Here is a 23,231-nt window from a genome sequence, read left to right on the forward strand (position 1 = left end):
CAGCCATGTTGAAATGGTTGGTGGCCTAGAATCTTTAGATCTAGGGTTTTGAGATATTCCTGCAACAGTTGGAGCCATATCTAATGTTGGAATATTTCCCATAGCTATCATTCCAGAGATCTCCAAACTGTTTGCACCCCCACTCCAATCCCCACTCCTGCCTCTACCCTCACCCCATCCCCACTCCTGCCTCTACCCTCACGCCATCACCACTCCTGCCCCTAACCCCACCCCATCACCACTCCTGCCCCTAACCCCACCCCATCACCACTCCTGCCCCTAACCCTACCCCATCACCACTCCTACCCCATCCCCATCTCCAATCCTGCTTCCACCCCCATCCCCACTCTTATCCCCATCCCTATCCCCAATCCTACCCAGCATTCCACTACTCTCTATTAAGGGTAAGCAGCAGCATTCCTTTAAGAGCAGTTGGTTGACCCAGTGGGCTGATTTTCAGTCAACCAACCTCCAGCCTGACTCCCTGTGCACATTTTCTGTACGCAGGGAGCCCATTAGTATCATAGTATCATAATATGGTACAGCAGAGGAGGAGGCCATTTGGCTTTCCAATTGAAAGAGCTATCCAATTAGTCCCATTACCCTGCTCTTTCCCCATAGTCCTGTAAATATTTTCCCTTCAATTATTTATCCAATTCCTTTTTGAAAGTTACTATTGAATCTGCTTCTACTACTCTTTCAGGCAGTGCATTCCAGATCGTAACAGCTCACTGGGTAACAAATGTTTCCTTATGTTGCTTCTGGCTCTTTTACAGATCACCTTAAATCTGTGTCCTCTGGTTACTGACCTTTCTGCCACTGGAAACAGTTTCTCCTTATTTACTCTATCAAAACCGTTCATGATTTTGAACACCTCTATCAAATCTTCCTTTAACCTTCTTTGTTCTCATGAGATGAACCCCAGCTTCTCCAGTCTCTCCATATAACTGAAGTCCCTCATCCCTGGCACCATTCTAGTGAATCTCTTCTGCACCCTCTCTAAGGCCTCCCTAATATTGAGAGAAGTTATCTCAATCAGAAAATTGGTACAGGCCAGCCCTCCCATCTGTTAACATGGGCGTGCTAGCATCCAGTTTTACCAGATTCATAGAATCAGAGCTGTTGTTTCATCATGGATGTTCTTATGTTTTGAATTTTTCCGTTAATGTGAAATATCAGGTTTTCATCAAAATGTAATTTTAAAATAAAAGGGTGATAGATTGAATTTTGCAGTAACTAATCAGCACAACACACTAAGATAAGAAATACCAGTGGAAACGGCTGAAATGCTTGTATTTTTAAAGTAAAGAACCAGCATTCTATACAGTGTTTTCCTTTTTAATCTGAAGGTGTGATAAATGGCTGACATTGTCTTTTATCTATGTCTAGAATGTTCAAGGAAGGTCTGCGAGAGCTTCTGCCAGTAGTTCTTTCCAAACCATCTCTCAAGCAATTTGTAAAACAAAATCGTCCAGCATATTCGGTGATAACATGATGTTCTCAGGATTACCCCAAATCAACAAACTCTCCGAGGAAGATTTAATCAAATACAACATTCCTGCAAATGCCAGTAAGAGAATCTTGGTTTAACTGAGGGAACAGGCTATGTTTAAGTATTGGTGCCCTAGGTTATAACAGCAACAGCTTCTTTCTCATCAGATTTAAATGTCTTCAATTCTTAGAGATAAAAAGAAAAAAATACAATGGGCAGAGTTAATGGCTGGTAGATCGCGTAGGCCGGGAATCGGACACACAATGTAGATCCACCAGGATGGTGTCAGAGATGGGAAACAATAGTTATGAGGAAAGATTTGAGAAACTGGGACTATTTCCAAAGGAGCAGAGAAAGCTAAGAGGAGATTTAATGCGGATTTTAAAAATTATGAAAGATTTTGACAGACTAAATAGGGAAATATTTCCTCTGGTTGGGGAGTCAATGACAAGGAGTTATCAATGTCCAATTATCATTGAGAGTGAGGAGATAGATTAAAACAATTTTCTTCACACTGAGGGTTGTTGGAGCATGAAATGCTTTGTCATAGGGAATGGATGAGGCAGAGACCATTGCATCTTTTAACGAAAAATTGGATAACTATTTGATGCAGATACAGGGCTGTGGGGAGAGAACAGAGCAGTGGGATTCGTTTTGGGTGCCTCCAGCAAAGATTCACCATAGATATAATTGGCCAAATGGACTTCTCCTGTGCCATGAACCTCTATGGTTCTATGGTACTAATTTTAGTGCCAAAATTCACAACGGGCATTGCAGTTGCGTGAAGTTCTGTGCCAGGAGTGCTAAATTATAAAATTTGCCATAATACTTTCCAAAATTAATTTTGCCTTCTAAATATTTTTACGCTTTTATCAAGTGAAAACCTTTTAATGGGAACACCATATGTTGACCACAACATTCCCTGTATCTAATTATTTCCAGTGGGATAGTTTCATTAAAGATAAGTGTACAGATACATCAAAGGTTCAGCTATTTGTGTCAGTGAATAGGTGAGCTGTACAGACTAGAAGGATGTAGGCTTGATTCTCAGTCTGTGCAGTTCATTGATCTCAGCTGAGGTACTAATAGAGATGCTGGAGTGCCTGGGTTAGGAATGGGAGATTGGCCAGGGTTTCCATTCCAAATTGCTGTCCAATGATCCCTGCTGCAAGTGTGCATTTGTGGATTGTGGGTGTGGACAGGGTTGAATAGCCTGCTGACAATTGCTGCTTAGGTTTATACATAAAGAATGGTCAATTGGTTGTGGTCAAAGATGGCACCTGGTGCCCATGGAACTGTAGTCCAGCAAGCAAGGAGGAGCAGGGATAACATTGACAGAAGAAGGATGGGGAGTAAGTGCACTGTCTCTGATTACTATTAATGTGTTCAATAAGCATACAAAAATGAAGGTCATGCTAAACCATCTCTAACAGCAGGCTTGTATTTAGTGTTAAGGGGATATAAAATTGGCACACTGAGCCCCTTAAGACTGGCTGTTTTGTATGGAAAACCAGGAATGTGCATAAGCCACAAGGGAGCATCTGATAGTACGTGGAACCTTTTTGGCTCTGTGGAGCTTCAATTTATTTTTTGCTGCTGTTAGTATTCCAAAGGGATGTTGGATTTACATCTAATTTGCTGAATTGGATGTCCTGCTGGAATACAAAATGACCCAAACTCAGCCAGTGTGCCAGAAATCCAAGTTGGCCAAGACCCAAGTCAGTGACTGTTCTCACTAATGTAGCAACAATTACCATTAAACTGACATGTGGCTTTCACTCCAAATTCTGCTTGCATAACATGTACTTGGGTGTGCAATGATGTTTACTTTAGTTTTCTTTTGCTGGTACTCTTACAGTTCCCAGGGTATGGAGGGCATAGGCTGTTATGTGGAGATGTGAACTGGCTGTGAAAGAATATGGAATGAGGCAGCAATCATATTTGTGTTACCTCCTGTCTCTGGACACCACTCAGAATTTAAACTGTGATTTTGTTGTATTCAAAAGCAAATTTAATAATCCTTTCAACAACCTATGTTCCTTTAGTGTTTCTCAAAAGGACAGAGGGAAGAAAAAGTTGGGCGTTGAACAGGAGAGATAAAAGGAAACAGAAGTTAGGGAGGGAGGTAAAAGCATAGTCAAGGAGAAGGGTTTTAAGAAACAGTTGAAAGCAGGAAGGGAGGTGGCAAGGCAGAGGGATTTAGGAAGGGAGGGCAGGATCATGGTGGCTGAAAGAGCAGCTGTTATTGTAGAATTAGGGGTGTGGGTAATGAGAGGTAATGCAGTGTTGGAAGGGCAGAATGTACAAGCCTTTGTTGAAGTAACAGAGAGGGTTGATGAGGGTAGTGCAATTGATGTTGTGTAAATGGATTTTCAGAAGGCATTTGATAAAGTACCACATAATAGACTTGTTAGCAAAATTAAAGCCTGTGGGATTAAAGGGACAGTGGCAGTGTGGGTACAAAATTGGCTAAGGGACAGAAAGCAGAGAGTAGTGGTGAACTGTTATTTCTCAGACTGGAGGGAAGTATACAATGGTGTTTCCTAGGGGTTAGTATTAGGATCACTGCTCTTTTTGATATATATTAATGACTTGGACTTGGGTGTAGAGGGTATAATTTCAAAGTTTGCAGATGACACGAATCTCGGGAATGTAGGAAACAATATGGAGATAGTAACAGACTTCAGGAGGACTTGACAGACTGGTGAAATGGGCAGACACATGGCAGATAAAATTTAATGCAGAAAAGTGTAAAGTGATACATTTTGGTAGGAAGAATGAGGAGAGGCAATATAAACTAAATGGTCCAATTTTAAAGGAGGCACAGGAACAGAGAGACCTGGGGGTGCACATACACAAATCTTTGAAGGAGGAAGGACAAGTTGAGATGGCTGTTAAAAAAAGCATAAGGGATCCTGGGCTTCATTAATAGAGACATGGAGTACAAAAGCAAGGAAGTTATGCCAAACCTTTAAAAAACACTGGTTAGGCCAATTCTGGGCACCACACTTTAGGAAGGATGTCAAGGCCTTAGAGAAGGTGCAGAAGAGATTTACTAGAATGGTACCTGGGATGAGGGACTTTAGTTATGTGGAGAGACTGGAGAAGCTGGGGTTATTCTCCTTAGAGCAGAAAAGGTTAAAAGGAAATTTGATAGAGGTGTTCAAAATCATGAATGGTTTTGATAGAATAAATAAGGAGAAACTGCATCCAGTGGCAGAAGGGTCAATTACCAGAGGGCACAGATTTAAGGTGATCGGCAAAAGAATCAGAGGCGACATGAAGAAACATTTTTTTATGCAGTGAGTTGTTATGATCTGCAATGCACTATCTGAAAGGGTGGTGGAAGCAAATTCAATAATAACTTTCAAAAGGGATTTGGATAAATACTTGAAGGGAAAAAATGTACAGGGCTATGGGGAAAGAGCAGGGGGGTTGTACTAATTGGATAGCTCTATCAAAGAGCCGGCACAGGCACGATGGGCTGTCTGGCCTCCTTTTGTTCTGTAACATAAGCGTGAATGCTGGTCTGGAGGAGATCACAGATGCAGGGTGGGGTGAATCAATGGAGGAATTGTAATTGAGGACAACGATGTTATAATTGAAGCACGTCCTATTACATAAAAAAGGAAAGTTTAATGAAAATAAATCACTGCATGTTTAAATTTCTGAAATGAATTCATCCTGACCATTCTTTAGTACTCACTTCAGTAATATAATTCATCTATCTAAGTAGAGAACCCTTCAAATTTTTGATTTTGAGTTTCTAGCATTCACATAAGTATATTAAGGAAATGGAGCCATAACAGTTTCATTAGTAGTAGGATGAATGATATAAAGTGGAGAGGGAGCATTCTGTTTTAATCTTTGAGGTAGGGCTGGCTGGTTATAGGGAACAATATACAAGCACAGAGATGAGAGGCATCAGATGAGTACTAAGACTCTGAGTTTATGACTACAGATTTTAGACATTTAAGAACATAAGAAATAGGAGCAGGAGTCGGCCATAAGGTCCCTCGAGCCTGCTCCGCCGTTCAATAAGATCATGGCTGATCTTCGATCTCAACTCCACTTTCCTGCCCGATTCCCATTTCCCTCGATTTCCCCCAGAGTCCAAAAATCTATCCATCTCAGCCTTGAATATATTCAATGACTCATCACCCACAGCCCATTTAACCAGTATTAGCCATTTCTGATTTTGGTTTCAATTGATATGGCTTGGCTACGTGTGCTGGCCTTACAGTCGACTGCCACTTCAGATGAATATTGTTATTTGATGTGAGATGTAAAAAAGTTGAAAGAGTATGTCTTGTTAATACCCTTTTTTTTTTGCTGCACCAGCTCCCTACTGCATGAACTTTTATCAGGATATTTTGAAGGCACCTAATGGGCCTTTGCTATGGACTTTCCTGAAGCCGCTGCTACTTGGTGAAGTACTGTATGCTCCAAACACAACAGAGACCCTGGGACTGATGAAAAAGGTGAGAGGGTTCAATATGCTGGGAAACTGACAGGTTTTATACAGTGACAGTCAGCATTTAACATCTGAGGGTAGATTTTGACTTTGTGCAACAGTGTAAATCAGGTGATAGCGAACGAGCAGCCCATTTTAAATCTCTCCCGATTTTTATTTCCATTGAAGTCAATTGAAATAAAAATCAGGAGAGATGTAAAATGGGCTGCTGATTCACTATCATCCTTTTACACAAAGTCAAAATTACCCCTTAGAGTTTGCAATTCACTAATTGCAAGTACCATCTGCTAACCTGTTTCATTTCCCTACCTGTTTTGCTCATGGCTATAGGTAATACACTTAAGCAATTTAAACATATTCGTAATATAGCAAGGTGACCACATTGATGTAGTTGGTTTAAATTTCACAGCTGAGAGAAAGCATAGATAATACACACTTGAACTGACTGTATACATTAGCCCAAATACTATTTAAAACAATACAAATGGAAACAATGAAAGAGACTGGCTTTAACTATTAAAAGAAACCAGATGTTGATGCTTACTGGATGCATTCAAATATCTGTCCCTTCTGTTTGCAAACAAATTTTAAGTGTCTGGTCACAAGCAAACCCAGATTTAAATATGTTTAAACAGTGCAGTAACATGTAAATATGCAGAATTACAAATTTGTTTATGAACTTTTGGTTATTTTGCCAGTTTGAACATAATTGTTATCATGGATCTGCATACCTTTGATTCTGTTTTGCTGTATTTGCCTACACATTATGTACTAATCATTAATTTATGTGTATAAACTCCACATTAATTATGTTCTGATGATTTCTCTATAATTACCAACATTTTATGATATCATTATTGAAAAATTCAAATCACAAGCACTAAAAAATCATTTTACAATTGATTGAAAAAATACAAAGGGTAAATGAGCACATTAATTTGAATTTGGTTTTATTTGATTGTTCAGTATTACAACAACTTGCATTTATATGAAGAACTGCCTAATTATTTTTAAAATGTGTATTATATTACTCAACATCTAATAGTCTGCAGTGTAGCTGTTGAGGGGTCATGGTGAAATAAAAATACACATTTCTGACAAAGTATTGATGGGAACTATCTCACCCATGACTAACTTATGGCAGTTCTTTCTGCAATATTGTTTCAGATCACTTTTTGGTTTTCACGTGTGAAATTGTGGGGAAAGTGACTATTGCTACCCAATGATTAACAGTAGTTTCCTCAGATAAATGGCTCTGAACAGTTAGCTAGTTAAAAGAGTAAATGCACGTAATATAATATTTGAGGATTGTAGTCCAATCTTTCAACTTCGATGGGGGCATTAAAGGGCAGTAGCAGATCTGTCGCCCGTTATTCAACCCGCTCAATTTTCCCTTTCATTGACTTCAATGGAAAGGAATATCAGGGGGTGTATAACAAATGGCTGATCCGCTACCACCTGTTTTACATCCCGGTTGAAGTTGAAAGTTCTGCCCTTTGTTTTGCTTTTCTTAAAGTATGTAGTTTAACCTATTTCTAAACTAGGGGAAGGTTAGCCTAACATCAGTAGTAGGGAAAATGCTGGAGTCTATTATAAAGGATGTGATAACAGGACACTTAGAAAATATCAACGGGATTAGACAAAGTCAACATGGATTTATGAAAGGGAAATCATGTTTGACAAACCTACTGGAGTCTTTTGAGGATACAACTGGTAGAATAGATAAGGGAGAACCAGTGGATGTGGTTTATTTGGATTTTCAGAAGGCCTTTGATAAAGTCCCACAGAAGAGATTAGTGTGCAAAATTAAAGCACATGGGATTGGGGGTAATATACTGGCATGGATTAAAAATTGGTTAACAGACAGGAAACAGAGGATAGGAATAAATGGGTCTTTTTCGGGGTGACAGGCAGTGACTAGTGGGGTACCGCAGGGATCAGTGCTTGGGCCCCAGCTATTCACAATATAAAGCAATGATTTGGATGAGGGAACTAAATGTAATATTTCCAAGTTTGTTGACAACAAAAAACTAGGTAGGATTGTGAGTTGTGAGAAGGATGCAAAGAGGCTTCAAGGCAATTTAGACGAGTTGAGTGAGTGGGCAAATACATGGCAGATGCAGTATAATGTGGATAAATGTGAAGTTATCCACTTTGGAAGGAAAAACAGAAAGGCAGAGTATTATTTAAATGGTGATAGATTGGGGAATGTTGATGTACAAAGGGACCTGGGTGTCCTTGTACACAGTCACTGAAAGCAAACATGCAGATGCAGCAAGCAGTTAGGAAGGCAAATGGTATGTTGGCCTTCATTGCAAGGGGATTTGAATACAGGAGCAAGGATGTCTTATTGCAGTCATACGGGGCCTTAGTGAGACCACACCTGGAGTATTGTGTGCAGTTTTGATCTCCTTACCTAAGAAAGGATATACTTGCCATAGAGGGAGTGCAGCGAAGGTTCACCAGACTGATTCCTGGGATGGCAGGACTGTCGTATGAGGAGAGATTGGGTCGACTTGGCCTGTATTCACTTGAGTTTAGAAGAATGAGAGGGGATTTGATTGAAACATATAAAATTCTGACAGGGCTAAACAGACTGGATGCAGGGAGGATGTTTCCCCTGGTTGGGGTGTCCAGAATGAGGGGTCACAGTCTCAGGATACGGGGTAGGACATTTAGGACTGAGATGAGGAGAAGTTTCTTCACTCAAAGGGTGGTGAATCTTTGGAATTCTCTACCCCAGAGGGCTGTGGAGACTCAGTCATTGAGTACATTCAAAACAGAGATCGATAGATTTCTAGATATTAAAGGCATCAAGGGATATGGGGATGGTGCAGGAAAATGGCTGGGGGGTCCAGAACGAGGGTCACAGTCTCAGGATACGGGGCAGGACATTTAGGACTGAGAGGAGGAGAAATTTCTTCACTGTGAACCTGTGGAATTCTCTACCACAGAATGCTGTGGAGGCCAAGTCACTGAATATATTTAAGAAGGCGATAGATAGATTTCTAGATGCAAAAGGCATCAAGGGGTATGGGCAGAGAGCGGGAATATGGTATTGAGATAGAGGATCAGCCATGATCATATTGAATAGCGGAGCAGGCTCGAAGGGCCGAATGGCCTACTCCAGCTCTTATTTTCTATGTTTCCTATTGGCAGTGATAGTATCAATGTATTCTTTATGCTCACATTTACAGTTACATTACAAATAGTGAAGAGAGGAGATCTCCCTCTATTTGTTTCCAATGCTTTTCAAAAACCCAGTTGGGGAAAGTTTTGGGTCAGGTGCCGAAAGGGCGTAGTATCGGCGCGATGCCCAGTTTCTTTAAAAATTTTCTGGGACTGGAGGAGTCCTCCTGCTGGTCCCACAGAAGTCTTAAATAAAGCCCAAAAAACTTATCTTTAGGGTTCCCCAGTGGGCCCTTTAGGAACAACCAGTATGGCCTCAACGCCTGGAGAAATGGGGCTGACGTGCGCCCTGAATACTTCATCCATTTCTCCGTGAAAGTTGCAATTGGAGTTCTACAACAGGTGTGGGACCCTGATTTGGATATCAAAAAGCCTCCCGCCTGTTTTGGGTGGGAGTGCTGGGCACCCATTTAAAGGCTTGCCTGAAAGTTGGGCAAATGGGTGCACAAGGTCCCCATCGGATTTTCAGGCGAGAAACCGGCGACCAGCAGTTGCTGCAACAACAGTCACAAAACTGATCCAGTCACATCTTGATCCCTTAACTGATTTCATATTACAAGCTGCTGAACTGTGTAGTTGCAATGCTTATTAGTGTTTTCTGTGTTTCATTCAGGCCAATAAGACATTCAGCATAGTTGAAGAGCTGAAGACCTATTCAGAAGTCTGGCTGACAGTCTCGAGAATTTTACAAACTCAGGATAATCTTATGTTAAATCAGCTTAAGGTACCTGGAAAACTGACACCATTGTGTTTATTTGATAGACAGTGGACGTTTGTTTTCATTTTGTTGATTGGATGAACAATGTTACACTGGGTCCATATATTAGACTCAATTGATGACAGCCTTGTAACTTACCATGACCATTGAAGTACCCAGTTAGGAACATAAGAACGTAGGAACAGGAGTAGACCATTTAGCCCCTCGATCCTGTTCTGTCATTCAATAAGATCATGGCTGATCTATGACTTAACTCCATATACTTGCCTTAGCCCCATATTCCTTAATACCTTTGGTTAACAAAAATCCATCAATCTTGGATTTAAAATTAACAATTGAGCTAGCATCGACTGCCATTTGCAGGAGAGAGTTCCAAACTTCTACCACTCATTGCATGTAAAAGTGTGTCCTAACTTCACTCTTGAAAGTCTTGGCTCTAATCTTTAGTCTTTATCCCCTAGTCCTCGACTCCCCAACCAGTGGAAATAGTTTCTCTCTATCTACCCTGTCAGTTCCCTTAATATATTGAAAACTTCGATCAGATCACCGCTTAATCGTCTAAATTCCAGGGAATACAACCCTAGTTTGTGTAATCTCGCCTCGTAGTTTAACCCTTGGAATCCAGGTATCATTCTAGTAAATCTAACCAGATCAATAATTTGCCCTCAATTCCATGAGTTTCAACTTTAGCTAACAGTCTCTTATGAGGGACTTTATCGCATGCCTTCTGGAAGTCCATATAAACAACATTGATAGACATTCCCCTGTCCACTACTTTAGTCACCTCTTCAAAAAATTCAATCAGGTTCGTCAGGCATGACCTACCCTTTAGAAATCCATGCTGGCTTTCTGTGATCAGCTGAAAATTTTCACGGGTGTTCAGTCACTCTATCCTTAATTATAGATTCTAGTAATTTCTCGACAACAGATATTAGGCTAAATGGTCTATAATTCCCTGTTTTCCCTCTCTCACCTTTCTTAAATAGTGACATGTGCAATTTTCCAATCTAAAGGAATGATTCCTGAATCGAGAGAATTCTGGAAGATTATAATTAGGGCATCTGCAATGTTCCCACCTACTCCCTTTAAAATCCTGGACGGAATCCTTCTGGTCCTGGGGACTTGTCACTCTTTAATGCCAATATTTTCTTCATTACTGTTAATTTGCTTACGTTAATTAAGGTGAGTGCCCGTCCCTGATTTAGAATTAGTTTCCTTGGGGTATCCGGCATGCTATCCTCTTCCTCTACTGTAAATACTGATGCGAAGTAATGATTTAACATGTTCACTATTTCCTTATTTTCATAAGAACATAAGAAATAGGAGCAGGAGTAGGCCACACGGCCCCGCGAGCCTGCTCTGCCATTCAATCAGATCATGGCTGATCTTCGACCTCAACTCCACTTTCCCGCCTGATCCCCATATCCCTTGATTCCCTAGAGTCCAAAAATCTATCCATCTCAGCCTTGAATATACTCAATGATTCAGCATCCACAGCCCTCTGGGATAGAGAATTCCAAAGATTCACAACCCTCTGTGTGAAGAAATTCCTCCTCATCTCAGCCTTAAATGGCTGACCCCTTATCCTGCGACTATGCCCCCTAGTTCTAAACTCTCCAGCCAGGGGAAACAACCTCTCAGCATCTACCCTGTCAAGCCCTCTCAGAAACTTGTATGTTTCAATGAGGTCACCTCTCAATCTTCTAAACTCCAGAGAGTATAGGCCCATTCTACCCAATCTTTCCTCATAGGACAACCCTCTCATTCCAGGATTTAATCTAGTGAACCTTCGTTGCACTGCCTGTAAGGCAAGTTTATCCTTCCTTAGATAAGGAGACCAAAACTGTACGCAGTACTCCAGGTGAAGTCTCACCAAAGTCCTGTACAATTGTAATAAGACTCCCTTACTCTTGCACTCCAAACCCCTTGCAATAAAAGCCAACATGCCATTTGCCTTCCTAATTGCTTGCTGTACCTGCATACTAACTTTGTGTTTCTTGTATGAGGATACCCAAATCCCTCTGAATACCAACATTTAACAGTTTCTCACCATTTAAAAAATATTCTGTTTTTCTATTCTTCCTACTAAAGCGAATAACCTCACATTTCCCCACATTATACTCCATCTGCCACCATCTTGCCCACTCACTTAACCTGTCTATATCATAAGAACATAAGAAATAGGAGCAGGAATAAGCATTACGGCCCCTCGAGCTGTTCCGCCTTTCAATCAGATCATGGCTGATCTTTAACTTCAACTCTACTTTCCTGCCCGATCCCCATATCCCTTGAATCCCATAGAGTCCAAAAATCTATCTGTCTCGGCCTTGAATATACTCAACGACTCAGCATCCACAGCCCTCTGGGGTAGAGAATTCCAAAGATTCACAACCCTCTGAGTGAAGAAATTCCTCCTCATCTCATTGATTAATGGCCAACCCCTTATCCTGCGACTGTGTCCTCTAGTTCTGGACTCTCCAGCCAGGGGAAACAACCTGGTTAATTCCGATAATGAACAAGACTCCTCCATGCTAAATAGTTACGCGACCCCCGAGTGGTCCGCGTCCAACTTCTTAGAGGGACAAGTACCGTAAAGCCATGACCCGCCGAGCAGCTTCCGGGAAACCAAAGTCTTTGGGTTCCGGGGGGAGTATGGCTGCAAAGCTGAAACTTAAAGGAATATCTCTTTGCAGACTCTGTGTCCTCCTCACAGCTTACTTTCCCACCTAGCTTTGTATTGTCAGCAAACTTGGATACATTACACTTGGTCCCTTAATCTAAGTCATTAATAGAGATTGTAAATAGCTGAGGCCCAAGCACCGATCTTTGCGACACCCAACTAGTTACTGCCTGCCAACCTGTCGGTTAACCAATCCTCTTTCCATGATATGTTACCCCAACCCCATGAGCCCTTATCTTGCATAACAACCTTTTATGTGGCACCTTATCGAATGCCTTTTGAAAATCCAAATATACTACATCCACTGGTTCTCTCTTATCTATCCTGCTAGTTACATCCTCAAAAAACTAATAAATTTGTCAATTACATTTTCACTTACAATATCACATTATCAGTTTTTAAGGGGCCCACCTTGCTCTTGACCACCCTCTTTTTCCTAATATAATTGTACACATTTTTTGTGTTGATTTTAATATCCTTTTTAAGTTTCTTTTCATACTCCCATTTTGTTCTTACTATCTGTTTTATCACCCTTTGCTGTTGTTTGTATCTCTCCCAGTCGCCAGGATCTGTGCTATTTCTTTGCATTTTTGTATGCTTTTTCTTTTGGTTTTATATTGTCCCTTACCTCTTCTGTTGTCCATGGCTTTTTATTTGGCAAGTAGAGCTCTTGCCCCTTCGCGGAATAAACTGGTTTTATGTCACGTTAAATTCTTTTTTGAACACCTCCCACTGATCTTGTGTCGTCTTACCTATTAGCAGATTTGCCCAGTTTACTGTGGACAGTCTCTGTCTCATCCCATTGAGATAAACATTACCCAAATTTAGAACCTTAGTAGCTGATACGGGTTTCTCCCTTTCAAACACAACGTTGAACTCGATTATATTATGATCGCTATTAGATAAATGTTCACGTACCTATAGTTTTGAATAGAAATTTAGTCCTTGACATAATCACAAAACATGATCAGGATATTTTGTAGAATAAAATATTGTTTAATAATAATATAAATGTTTATATAGTGCCTTACTGCATCAAAACATGTCACACAATGACTTGTTTTTGTTGTGTAGTCACTGTTGTTATATGGGCAAATGCAGCAGTTATTCTGCATCAGCAAAATTCTATAATCAGCAATAAGGTGAATGACCAGTTAATCTGATATTGGTTTAGAAAGAAGTGTTGGATAAGACACTGGGAGAACATTGCTCTTCCAATTTACCTTGGAATCTTTAACATCTGCCTGAGCTACTGGAACAGCCAGATGGGGCCTCAGCTTAACATCTCCTCTGAAGGATGGCATCTTAGACAATTTAAACCTCCCTGGCCTACATTTTCTATTCTGGCAGAAATCATGCCAGCCCCATTTACATGGTTTTGGTGGGCTCCAGGTGGTATTTTGCCAGTGTTGGGGAACCTGCCTTGATGGAGTGGAGTGTGCTTCAGCCCTTGGGCACCAGTAACAGATGAACATGCGTCTGGGGCAGCCAAAGGAGTAATTCTAAACTTTTGAAAATGTTAAAATTGGTCTGCTGGCTGATTTAAAATTTCAAATACTGCTCCTTCCCCAGAGCAACTCTAGATACACCTGCATTCCCAGCATCCAGTTTAACTATGCCATTAATGATGGGAAATACAACATATGAAGTCATAGTGTAATTAATGCATAATTTGAATATATTTGCCCACCTATATTTGGGGAAATGCATTCAATATCTGCCAAATTTCAGACAGAAAATCCTAGAATTGGTAGCAGGCCATAGAACAGCTTCCCATTTGAATTCCTGCTCCCGCCCACTGTTCTACTGCCTGAAATTGGGCCTTGGATTATCAGAAAATGTATTCCCTCCTAAGTACTGCACTGGAGAGTCAGACTAGATAATAAGCTTGGGGCTTGAACTCAGCACCTGGCTCAGAGGTAAACGTGCTACCAACCGAGCCAGTCTGACATTAATTCTGATTGGTGCTGCTCTGTCTTGTTTGAGATTAAGGGGCACTGATGCTGACCTCTTTCTCATGATATGATAATTTAACTGCATCTATATTTTACAAACACATTCTGTATTGGAGCTAATTGAGCAGAGATACAGTGGAATAATGTATTTAACAGAATCGACAAGGAAGGCTATCTTTCCTCCAAATAAAAGTTAAAGGAGAACTGTTTTTGTGAAACATTGTTTGGTGTTTTTCCCCCTATTGGTTACAAACTCATGATGCAATGTCAACTTTGTGTCACATGCATGTAATATCATTGTGATGAAATGGCACATAGCTCTTCTGGCTGTTCTCTCTCTCCACACAAAATATAGTTTCCTGAACATTTTTTAATACTGATGATGGCTTTTCAAAAAAAGGGTGCCATTCAGTGGTACAATCCTAATTACAAGTCTTCAGTTCTCCTTGCAAAAAAAAATTTGCTTGACAATGTATAAGACCAGGCCAAAATACAAAGTTATCTGATGTGTGATTCTTTGTGTTTAGATTGGTGTTACTGCAGGTGTTTGGTATGGCTCAATTTCCTTTATGATTTTTCTCAACAGTATACTCTTATTTTTAATACAATTATGTGCTAATTTTAGTATACATTTGTGACAACTATAATAAACTAGATTAGCATGAATAGAACTCTTTTTTTTTTGTTTTAGGGGGCTTTACAGAACAGTTTTATACGCAGTTTCATTCAGAGTCAACTGGATATTGATACTGATCAACTTTTGGAAGATTTGCAGAATTACGGTAGTTTTGTTTTTGTGGTTGTCTATGTTGTGGTGTTCTTAATATCGTAGCCTGATTGTGATTGTAATTATGTACTCAGTTTCCACCTATAGTCACACACGCAAGGGTAGATTTTCTTCTTCGGTTACTATGCCTGTAATGAGAGGGGAGCACACTGCTGGGACATTTGGGGACCTGTCTGCTAGATCTATCTTTGGGCTATCCTGGGACCTCTGCAGACCCTCCAGTCTTTGGGGGTCCCGACACAAGCCCCAATGCCAAGTTTCATCAGGCACCCCTCTGCTGGGCTGCCCAAAGATTCGAATGGAGGAAAGTGAGTCAGGAAGCTGGGAATGCTGCCTCTTGCCTTATTTGAATGTCTACGCTAGGCCTGCATCTACTCCATATGCAGGCGCAGTATCACCCAATGTCTGGGGACACCCAGAAAGTCCATGTGGGGGTAAAAACCTGATACAATGGGGTATTTTTTACTTCACCAACTGGGCGGTAATCTGACAAAGCAGATTGCCTGCTCGTTGTAGAACCTGCCCAATTTTCATCCCATTTAAATCACTGAGAATCATTAAAAGCATGAAGGCCATTAGGGAAATTGGGAGAGGTGTGAAATAAGAGAGAAGATAAAGAGAAGGTAACTTGAGACAGTAATATAATGAACAGGAGGACTAGAGAGATGGCGTGGGCAGGAAGGGAAATATAAGAGTCAGTCGTTGTTTATTAATTTTCCCCAATCCCAGGAGTCACGTGCCATCCTAGATAATAAAGCGCAGTCCCACAAGATGCCCTAATAGGCAATACATTTAAACCTGAAATTTTATTCATTGAGAAAAAATGGGGAGGAATGTCCACTGGTTATTAATCTGAGAGATATGGTAGGTATCTGAGCATGTAAAATTTGTTATGTACCCTAAGGCCTGTGTCAGAAAGGTTAACTTTGAGTTCAATTAATGCAAGGAGAATGTAAGATATTTATTATACAGAGGTGATTTCTTTAAATTGATGATTAGATGTTAAAATCATACATAACTCAAAGATTTCTAATATATTATGTGTCACAGATTCAGGTTTTGCTCAATATGTGTCTTGTGGGGAAAGGTTATGATATAAATTGCAATGTTTATTATGATAAAATGAAGAATATTCTTTTTTATTATAAATGATATGGGCCTGAGGTCTTACTATATAAATTACCAGTTGCAGTCAAACTATAAGGCTTTGTGGATAATTTTTTATGGACAAAATTTTGAAGTAATTATGCTAATTAGGCCAAATTTACTCATGCAAAATTAGGTTCATTTAAGAATACATAATTTGTTACATCGTAACTCAAAAACTGCAAGTCCTTCCTTCAGGACACTTGAGGATATATTTATTGTGCTTTAAGAATAATAAATTAGTAAATTAACTAAATTGAAGCCACCTCAACTGGATTCCCTTGCCCCTTTTCTCCTCTCTTTAGTTAGAATCTCCTGCTATGCCTGTTAGGAGGTTTAGCTTGAATAATCCCTCTGGTCAGGAATATGGCTCTGAGCATGCATAGCTAGCTTCACAACAAAAAGATTGACTTCTCTGTCAAATTAATTATCAACTCCCCTGAATAGCTTAGTTCATAAATGCACCACATGGTGGGGTACTAAGCCACGGAGACCAGGATGTCTGAGGCTTGATCCCCAATCTGGGCTGAGTTAACTGATCTCAGTTGGGGAAACATTTCAGGCACTACAGTTAGTCCTTGTGTCTTTGTGCTAGGGAGAGGAAAATCAGCTGCAGTCCCAATGCTGATCAGTATTCAGTGACTCCTGCTGAAAAGTGTGTGTGCTGATGTCAACTGAAACCAGGATCGGATCGAACTGTGGTAGCGTATCCTCTACAGTTGAATATCCTGTGCACAAACACTCACCAGATTCACACATTTAGAATAGGCAATTGGGGGCTGTACTGAAAGGCCGACCCATAGTAAGAATCAGTGTTTTCAGGGGATGAGGAAAGAAAATCAGAAGAAGAGAAAAAAAAGGACTAATAATCTACTTATATTAACTTAAAAGTTGAAAACTTTATATTTTTCAGAAACGACAGTGAACCTTACAATTAACGACCCAGTTACACAACAAATCACCGTTCTCTCACAGATGATGGTTAATGTGTCATCCTGCATTTTACTGGACCGCTTCAAAAATCTGGAATCAAAGGAAGAGCTAGAGCGGAAAGTACAAGAGCTAATGAACAAAAACATGTTCCTGGCGAGTAAGTAAATTGCCAAGTAAAGTCTGGAGAACTGGGGCTGAAAATATTAGCATTGTTTCTGATTCTATTAATTTTATCTTATCAAGAGGATGCTATTAAGAGAGAGATTATCTTCCAACGTATAGCATTCATCCTCTTATAATTACCTTTATGATTTGAATTGAATTTAGTATTATAGGTAAAAGCAAAAGGCCTTGAACTTGCACTGTGAGATTGTAACATACAAATGCAAATTCATGTGAAATTCCTCTGCTATTTTAGCGGCGGCATTAGCTCAATTAGAGTAAACAGGTTAGCACCTCCATTTAAATAGCAGAGGGAGGAATTTAAGATGTGTTAAGCTTTTGTACATCATTATCCTGCAGTGAAATTTCAATGCCAAAGAGAATATTGATGTGCCACAAAATTGAAATTGACTTCAAGAATCAAAAAGTTACAAAAAATCTAATAGTGATATCAATTAACGAGGGTTGAATACAAATTAAAATTCTGAATTGGAGCTATACTTCATTATTTGAAAAAAATGATTTTTGGTTCAATTTGGACTTTTGATTTTGATCATCATTGTCCCTTAATGAGATTGTGTTCTACTTGTACAGACGAACACTAGGGAGTGCAATTTCCTCTGCTCACTATTTGTAGCAAAATTAGAAGCAAGTTTATGATTTCACTACAAATAGAGCAGAAAGGGTGTACTACACCTTAGCTTTTGAATGTTCCTTTTAGTTGATGCCATTTTTAAAGCCACATCTTGATGTTCTGATGCACTGGTGGAGGAACTAGCATGGGCTGGATTGCCTCCTTCTGTACTGAAATTTCAATTTTTTTGTGAGTGATTGACAACTCCCCCATAATCATTTATTTAAATTTTCCCATTGGTGGTCTAGTAACTGATGGTAAGCTGGTAATAACCTGATACCTGATCACCAATTTGGCTTCAAAGCAAGATGATAAACATGTGATGCTTTCAAAACTTATGATACAGAAATAGTCATTCTGCTGATGTCTGAAATCATTGGAGGAGGTACGGTAGCATTGTGGTTATGTTACTGGACTAGTAATCCAGAGGCCTGGACTAATAATCTGGAGTCATGAGTTCAAATCCTGCCACGGCAGCTGGAGAATTTAAATTCAATTAATTAAATAAAATCTGGAATTAAAATACTAGTATCAGTAATAGTGGCCATGAAACGACCGGATTGTCGTAAAAACCCATCTGGTTCACGAATGCCCTTTAGGGAAGGAGACCTGCCGTCCTTACCCGGTCTGGCCTATATGTGACTCCAGACCCACAGCAATGTGGTTGATTCTTAATTGCGTTTCTGAAATGGCCCAGCAAGCCACTCAGTTGTAAAATCTTGCTTAAAAAAAGTCATAAGAATAAAACCGGACGGACCACTAGGCACTGGACACGACAAACGCAAACCAAGCCCATTCGACCCTGCAAAGCCCTCCTCACTAACATCTGGGGATTTGTGCCAAAATTGGGAGAGCTGTCCCACAGACTAGTCAAGCAACAGCTTGACATAGCCATACTCACAAAATCATACCTTTCAGCTAACATCCCAGACTCTTCCATCACCATCCCTGGGTATGTCCTGTCCCACCGGCAGGACAGACTGACCAGAGGTGGCGGTACATTAATATACAGTTAGGAGGGAGTGGCCCTGGGAGTCCTCAACATTGACTCTGGATCTCATGGCATCAGGTCAAACATGGGCAAGGAAACCTCCTGCTGATTACAACCTACCGCCCTCCCTCAGCTGATGAATCAGACCTCCTCCATGTTGAACACCACTTGGAGGAAGCACTGGGGGTAGCAAGGGCACAGAATGTACTCTGGTTGGGGGACTTAAATGTCCATCACCAAGAGTGGCTCGATAGCACCACTACTGACCGAGCTGGACAAGTCCTGAAGAACATAGCTGCCAGACTGGCCCTGTAGCGGGTGGTGAGCGAACCAACACGAGGGAAAAACCTACTTGACCTCGTCCTCACCAATGTACCTGTCGCAGATGCATCTGTCCATGACAGTATTGGTAGGAGTGACCACCGCACAGTCCTCGTGGAGACGAAGTCCCGTCTTCGCACTGAGGATACCATCCAACGTGTTGTGTGGCACTACCACCGTGCTAAATGGGATAGGATCAGATCTAGCAGCTCAAAACTGGGCATCCATGAGGTGCTGTGGGCCATCAGCAGCATTGTATTCCAGCACAATCTGTAACCTCATGGCCCGGCATATTCCTCACTCTACCATTACCAACAAGCCAGGGGATCAACCCTGGTTCAATGAGGAGTGTAGAAGAGCATGCCAGGAGCAGCACCAGGCGTACCTAAAAATGAGGTGCCAACCTGGTGAAGCTACAACCCAGGACTACATGCATGCTATAGACAGCAACATGCTATAGACAGAGCTAAGCGATTCCACAACCAATGGATCAGATCAAAGCTCTGCAGTCCTGCCACATCCAATCGTGAATGGTGTTGGACAATTAAACAACTAACGGGAGGAGGAGGCTCTGTAAACATCCCCATCCTCAATGATGGCGGAGTCCAGCACGTGAGTGCAAAAGACAAGGCTGAAGCGTTTGCAACCATCTTCAGCCAGAAGTGCCAAGTGGATGATCCATCTCGGCCTCCTCCCGATATCCCCACCATCACAGAAGCCAGTCTTCAGCCAGTTCGATTCACTCCACGTGATATCAAGAAACAGCTGAGTGCATTGGATACAGCAAAGGCTATGGGCCCCGACAACATCCCAGCTGTACTGCTGAAGACTTGTGCTCCAGAACTAACCGTGCCTCTAGCCAAGCTGTTCAATACAGCTACGACACTGGCATCTATCCGACAATATGGAAAGTTGCCCAGGTATGTCCTGTCCACAAAAAGCAGGACAAATCCAATCCGGCCAATTACCGACCCATCAGTCTACTCTCAATCATCAGCAAAGTGATGGAAGGTGTCATCGACAATGCTATCAAGTGGTACTTACTCACCAATAACCTGCTCACCGATGCTCAGTTTGGGATCCGCCAGGACCATTCGGCTCCAGACCTCTTTACAGCCTTGGTCCAAACACGGACAAAAGAGCTGAATTCCAGAGGTGAGGTGAGAGTGACTGCCCTTGACATCAAGGCGGCATTGGACCAAGTGTGGCACCAAGGAGCCCTAGTAAAATTGAAGTCAATTGGGAATCGGGGAAAACTCTCCAGTGGTTGGAGTCGTACCTCGCACAAAGGAAGATGGTAGTGGTTGTTGGCGGCCAATCATCTCAGCCCCAGGACATTGCTGCAGGAGTTCCTCAGGGCAGTGTCCTAGGCCCAACCATCTTCAGCTGCTTCCTCAATGACCTTCCCTCTATCAATAAGGTCAGAAATGGGGATGTTCGCTGATGATTGCACAGTGTTCAGTTCCATTCACAACCCCTCAGATAATGAAGCAGTCCGAGCCCACATGCAGCAAGACCTGGACAACATCCAGGCTTGGGCTCATAAGTGGCAAGTAACGTTCACGCCAGACAAGTGCCAGGCAATGACCATCTCCAACAAGAGACAGTCTAACCATCTCCCCTTGACATTAAACGGCATTACCATCGCCGAATCCCCCACCATCAACATCCTGGGGGTCATCATTGATCAGAAACTTAACTGGGCCAGCCATATAAATACTGTGGCTACAAGAGCAGGTCAGAGGCCGGGTATTCTGTGGCGAGTGACTCACCTCCTGACTCCCCAAAGCCTTTCCACCATCTACAAGGCACAAGTCAGGAGTGTGATGGAATACTCTCCACTTGCCTGGATGAGTGCAGCTCCAACAACACTCAAGAAGCTCGACACCATCCAGGACAAAGCAGCCCACTTGATTGGCACCCCATCCACCACCCTAAACATTCACTCCCTTCACCACCGGCGCACAGTGGCTGCAGTGTGTACCATCCACAGGATGCACTGCAGCAACTCGCCAAAGCTTCTTCGACAGCACCTCCCAAACCCACGACCTCTACCACCTAGAAGGACAAGAGCAGCAGGTACATGGGAACAACACCACCTGCACATTCCCCTCCAAGTCACACACCATCCCGACTTGGAAATATATCGCCGTTCCTTCATCGTTGCTGGGTCAAAATCCTGGAACTCCCTTCCTAACAGCACTGTGGGAGAACCTTCACCACACGGACTGCAGCGGTTCAAGAAGGCGGCTCACCATCACCTTCTCAAGGGCAATTAGGGATGGGCAATAAATACTGGCCTCGCCAGCGACGCCCACATCCCATGAACGAATAAAAAAAAACTTTTTCATTCTCAGTGTAAAGCACTTTCAGACATCTTCCTGTATGTGAGAAGCACTACATACATATAAGTTGTAGCTCTCAACATCCTTGAGTCTTCAGTTTGTTAAAGGCCCTCTGCTTCAGTGAGATGCTGGCCACATCTGATGAACTGTTCAACTCGATATGTAATGTCCTTCGAGGAGGTAATATATAAAAACCAAAGAAAGAAGATAAGAACGTGAGAAGGCATGAAATGATAAAATGCATTTGGCTCAGATAGCCGGCTTCTTCCTCAGATTACATGTAATCCACTCCATTTTCTACCCCAGCCATTTAATTGCCTCAGGAAAGATTCTTCAACATCACCATCAGCTCATATTGTAGCAGATGTGCTGGTGTCCTTCAAGTACTTTGTATCACACTCCTTATTGCCAGTGACCAGTGCTGATATCAAACTGATATTTACTTTGCTGATAACAGCACATACTTCAGAGTGATTTGTACTCTATCTGAAAGACAAATGGCAAATGAATCAGTGTTGGCACATGCAGGCAGAATGGGTGAAGTATGTGTTCCCTGTTGAGAAAGATTGTCTATGTTGTTGCCCACCCATCTCTGTTTTATCAAAATAATTGCAGCCAAAAATATTCAGATCCTTGGCTTGGTAATAACATTTAAATTATGTTGGAAGCAACAAGATGCAAGATGGCTGGAAAAGCTAGTACAAGAATGGAAATCCCCAAAAGCTTTGTCCTTTCTCCCCCTCTCAGCAGCGTTTAGAAAACAAATTTTATCTCATGTAAAGTCAGTAAATGTAAAGTCACCCAGACCAATGAATTAATGAGGATGTTCCAGACTTCATTCTCTACAACATTGGAGAGATATGATAAGCCTATCAAGCCTCCACCAGTTCTAGACACTACCCTCTATAGAGTGACTATCACACAACAAGCATTTAAGCCAATCCTACATTTTTATGCCAGGAACACAAAAGCTGCCACAGCTCTATCTGCACATTCTATATCAGTTCAAAGTCTGCATGAAATGTGTTATTGGCAAATCATAAGCTGTTCAGTGTAGTTCTTTCCATCACTCAGAAGGTAGATGTCCATCGCATAGCTGATAAGAAAACCTGAAGCTTGGGGTGTCAAGTGCTGGAAGGACATATATGGAGGCCAGGTATGCAAATGTGCACTCATATATCTCTGGTTGGAGAAGGGCAAACAGTTGCATCTGAAATTCCCACCTCCAATTGGTGAAATGGGCTATGGTGTGAACCCACTGTGATCAGCAGGATGGTGACAATGCGCTCATACATTTTATGTTGAGCTATGCTGCTCAGTTGGAGTCCCTGGTACCTGCTCTTCACCAAGCAATGACTCAAAAACCATGCTAATCAGTAATTCAATGACCAACTAGTGAGTATT

General features: G+C 41.6%; 1 protein-coding gene across 1 annotated transcript in view; it reads left to right on the top strand.

The window, feature by feature from the left end:
• Positions 1-23,231, top strand: part of LOC137341749 (ATP-binding cassette sub-family A member 13-like) — a 336,924-nt gene that overhangs the window by 186,089 nt on the left and 127,604 nt on the right. The window contains exons 27-31 of the mRNA XM_068005215.1: positions 1,390-1,570; positions 5,834-5,973; positions 9,769-9,879; positions 15,200-15,290; positions 17,355-17,531. Of these exons, the coding sequence (XP_067861316.1) occupies positions 1,390-1,570; positions 5,834-5,973; positions 9,769-9,879; positions 15,200-15,290; positions 17,355-17,531 (700 nt within the window). The remainder of the gene's footprint in view (positions 1-1,389; positions 1,571-5,833; positions 5,974-9,768; positions 9,880-15,199; positions 15,291-17,354; positions 17,532-23,231) is intronic.

The sequence above is a fragment of the Heptranchias perlo genome, chromosome 2 (genome assembly GCF_035084215.1).
Source record: "Heptranchias perlo isolate sHepPer1 chromosome 2, sHepPer1.hap1, whole genome shotgun sequence".
NCBI lineage: Eukaryota > Metazoa > Chordata > Chondrichthyes > Hexanchiformes > Hexanchidae > Heptranchias > Heptranchias perlo.